General features: G+C 40.9%; 1 protein-coding gene across 3 annotated transcripts in view; it reads left to right on the top strand.

Annotated features, from left to right (window-relative positions):
* Window positions 1-2,332, top strand: part of LOC106875721 (uncharacterized HIT-like protein Synpcc7942_1390) — an 89,250-nt gene that overhangs the window by 20,021 nt on the left and 66,897 nt on the right. For all 3 annotated transcript variants that reach the window (XM_052975525.1, XM_052975524.1, XM_052975523.1), the window contains one exon: window positions 2,135-2,243. In XM_052975525.1, coding sequence (XP_052831485.1) covers window positions 2,148-2,243 — 96 coding nt within the window. In that variant the 5' untranslated portion in view covers window positions 2,135-2,147. The remainder of the gene's footprint in view (window positions 1-2,134; window positions 2,244-2,332) is intronic.

Genomic DNA, 2,332 nt, shown 5'->3' with positions numbered 1-2,332 from the left:
ATATATATATATATATATATATATATATATATATATATATATACACACACACACACACACACACACCTCCAAATGTTGCTATTTTGCCCTTGATTCAACATACCTATGATTAAAAGTATTCTAACAATAACCATCCCATCATTTATTTAGACATAAAGTGTTCCTCATTGGTTTCTAAAGTTGTACTTTATCCTCAGAATGAAGGTGTGATTTAAGGAAGATGTGGCTGTTATTTCTCTATAGTTTCAAAGTTTAGTGTCAGCTCAACCCTAGTGGAGCTGACCAATGGCTTTCTAGCCATGACCATCCCAATTTTTTCTGTACCACGGACTACATTGTCCAAGGTGTTCTTCCTTTTTTGTTTTTCATGTTAAGAGGGTTTGATTTAGAAGAAATTTGGCTGCTATTTCTACCACTTCAAGCATTTGCATAGATGATGGTTTGTGGATTCCATTTCCTAATATAGAAGTATCATTGTTCGCTATTTACTTACCTGCATCGTTTGTCCCATTTTGACTTTGAGATGAAGATACCTCAACCCTAACTGGTTTAGGAATATCATCATCATCATCACCATTTAATGTCTGCTTTCCATGCTAGCATGGGTTGGACCATTTGACTGAGGACTGGTGAACCAGGTGGCTACACCAGGCTCCAATCTGATCTGGCAGAGTTTCTACAGCTGGATGCCCTTACTAACACCAACCACTCCGAGAGTGTAGTGAGTGCTTTTACGTGCCACTGGCATGAGGGCCAGTCAGATGGTACTGGCAACGGCCATGCTCAAATGGTGTTTTTTATGTGCCACCTGCACAGGAGCCAGTCCAGTGGCACTGGCAATGACCTCGCTCGAATGTTTTTTCAAGTGCTACCGGCGCAAGTGCCAGTAAGGCAACACTGGTAACAACCACGCTCAAATGGTGCTATTTACGTGCCACCGGCATGGAAGCCAGACAGCTGCTATGGCAATGAACACGCTCGGACGGTGCTGTTAGTGCTCCACTGGCACAGGTGCCAGTCATTGAATTTGGTTCAATTACAGTTTCGATTTCACTTGCCAGCAGGTCTTCGCAAGCAGAGTTTAGTGTCCAATGAAGGAAAGGTTGTCATGGGTGCCAGTCGTCGAATTTGGTTTGATTTCGATTTTACTTGCCTCAACAGGTCTTCACAAGCAGAGTTTAGTGTCCAGTGATGGAAAGGTACGAATAAGTGGGCTGGCTACACTCCTGACAGAGGCTACGGATAATGGTCTCACTTTGCTTGCTGGGTCTTCTCAAGCACAGCATATTTCCAAAGGTCTTGGTCACTAGTCATTGCCTCGGTGAGGCCTAATGTTCGAAGGTCATGCTTCACCACCTCATCCCAGGTCTTCCTGAGTCTACCTCTTCCACAGGTTCCCTCAACCGTTAGGGTGTAGCAGTGACCCTCGTCATTAGAGTTCCTTATCAAGCTCTTTGCACCCTTAAATATACTGACTCAATAAGGATATAACTCTTGAGATTAGTGGGGTTTTTTTTGTTTTGTAGTTTTATCAGTTCATTGCAAAGCATTTACTTTACTCATAATGGAGTTTAAGGCAGAATTTTGAAATTGAAAATGCAAAGAAACAGGAATAGATATTGTAGTGCATCCTATCAAACACTAACAATCAGACACAAGATTATGCACACTGTAATTGATCTGTGAAGTAAATTGATTGGAATGAATGCAAATCTGGGAAAGAAAAGGTGTCATGTACTGAGTGTGGAAGATACCCTCTTAGCAAAGGAAACCTGAGACAGGCATTAGAAGAATTATCAAGGGAATATTTAAGAAAGTTGGATTTCACTATGTATGTGTCCATGTAAGGATAGAAAACAGATGTTGAAATGAGGATGAGGTGGAGTTCTAAAGGAAATGGAATTTCTTCTACATGGTTGATTTTCGTGTGAGGGGAGCATGGATCCTAATTCAAAACCTTAGGTATGAATTATAACCTTCAAAAGGAATGATCTGTATGATTTTCCTCAGAGACTGTCAGACAAATCACTAAAAACATCTCTTCTATCTCTATCTTCCCTATCCAACCATTTCTCCCCCATGATGGTAATTCCCTTATTACTCATGCATTGATTATATATTCATTATTTTTCAGATAAACCATTAGGATGTTGTGGACCAGGCTCTGCCCTAGCAGTGTGATTGCTAGAAGTTTCATTTTCAAATATTCTGTTACCTCTGCCATTATTTCCGTCACTGCTCAGGTAAGTTCTAATTTCTCCACTCTTTATTTTGCTGTCTGACTGGTTCTCTCTCTCTCTCTCTCTCTCTCTCTCTCTCTCTCTCTCTCTCT

Source organism: Octopus bimaculoides, chromosome 21, assembly GCF_001194135.2.
Source record: "Octopus bimaculoides isolate UCB-OBI-ISO-001 chromosome 21, ASM119413v2, whole genome shotgun sequence".
Classification (NCBI taxonomy): Eukaryota; Metazoa; Mollusca; class Cephalopoda; order Octopoda; family Octopodidae; genus Octopus; species Octopus bimaculoides.
This window is presented reverse-complemented; position numbering and strand designations above follow the sequence as displayed.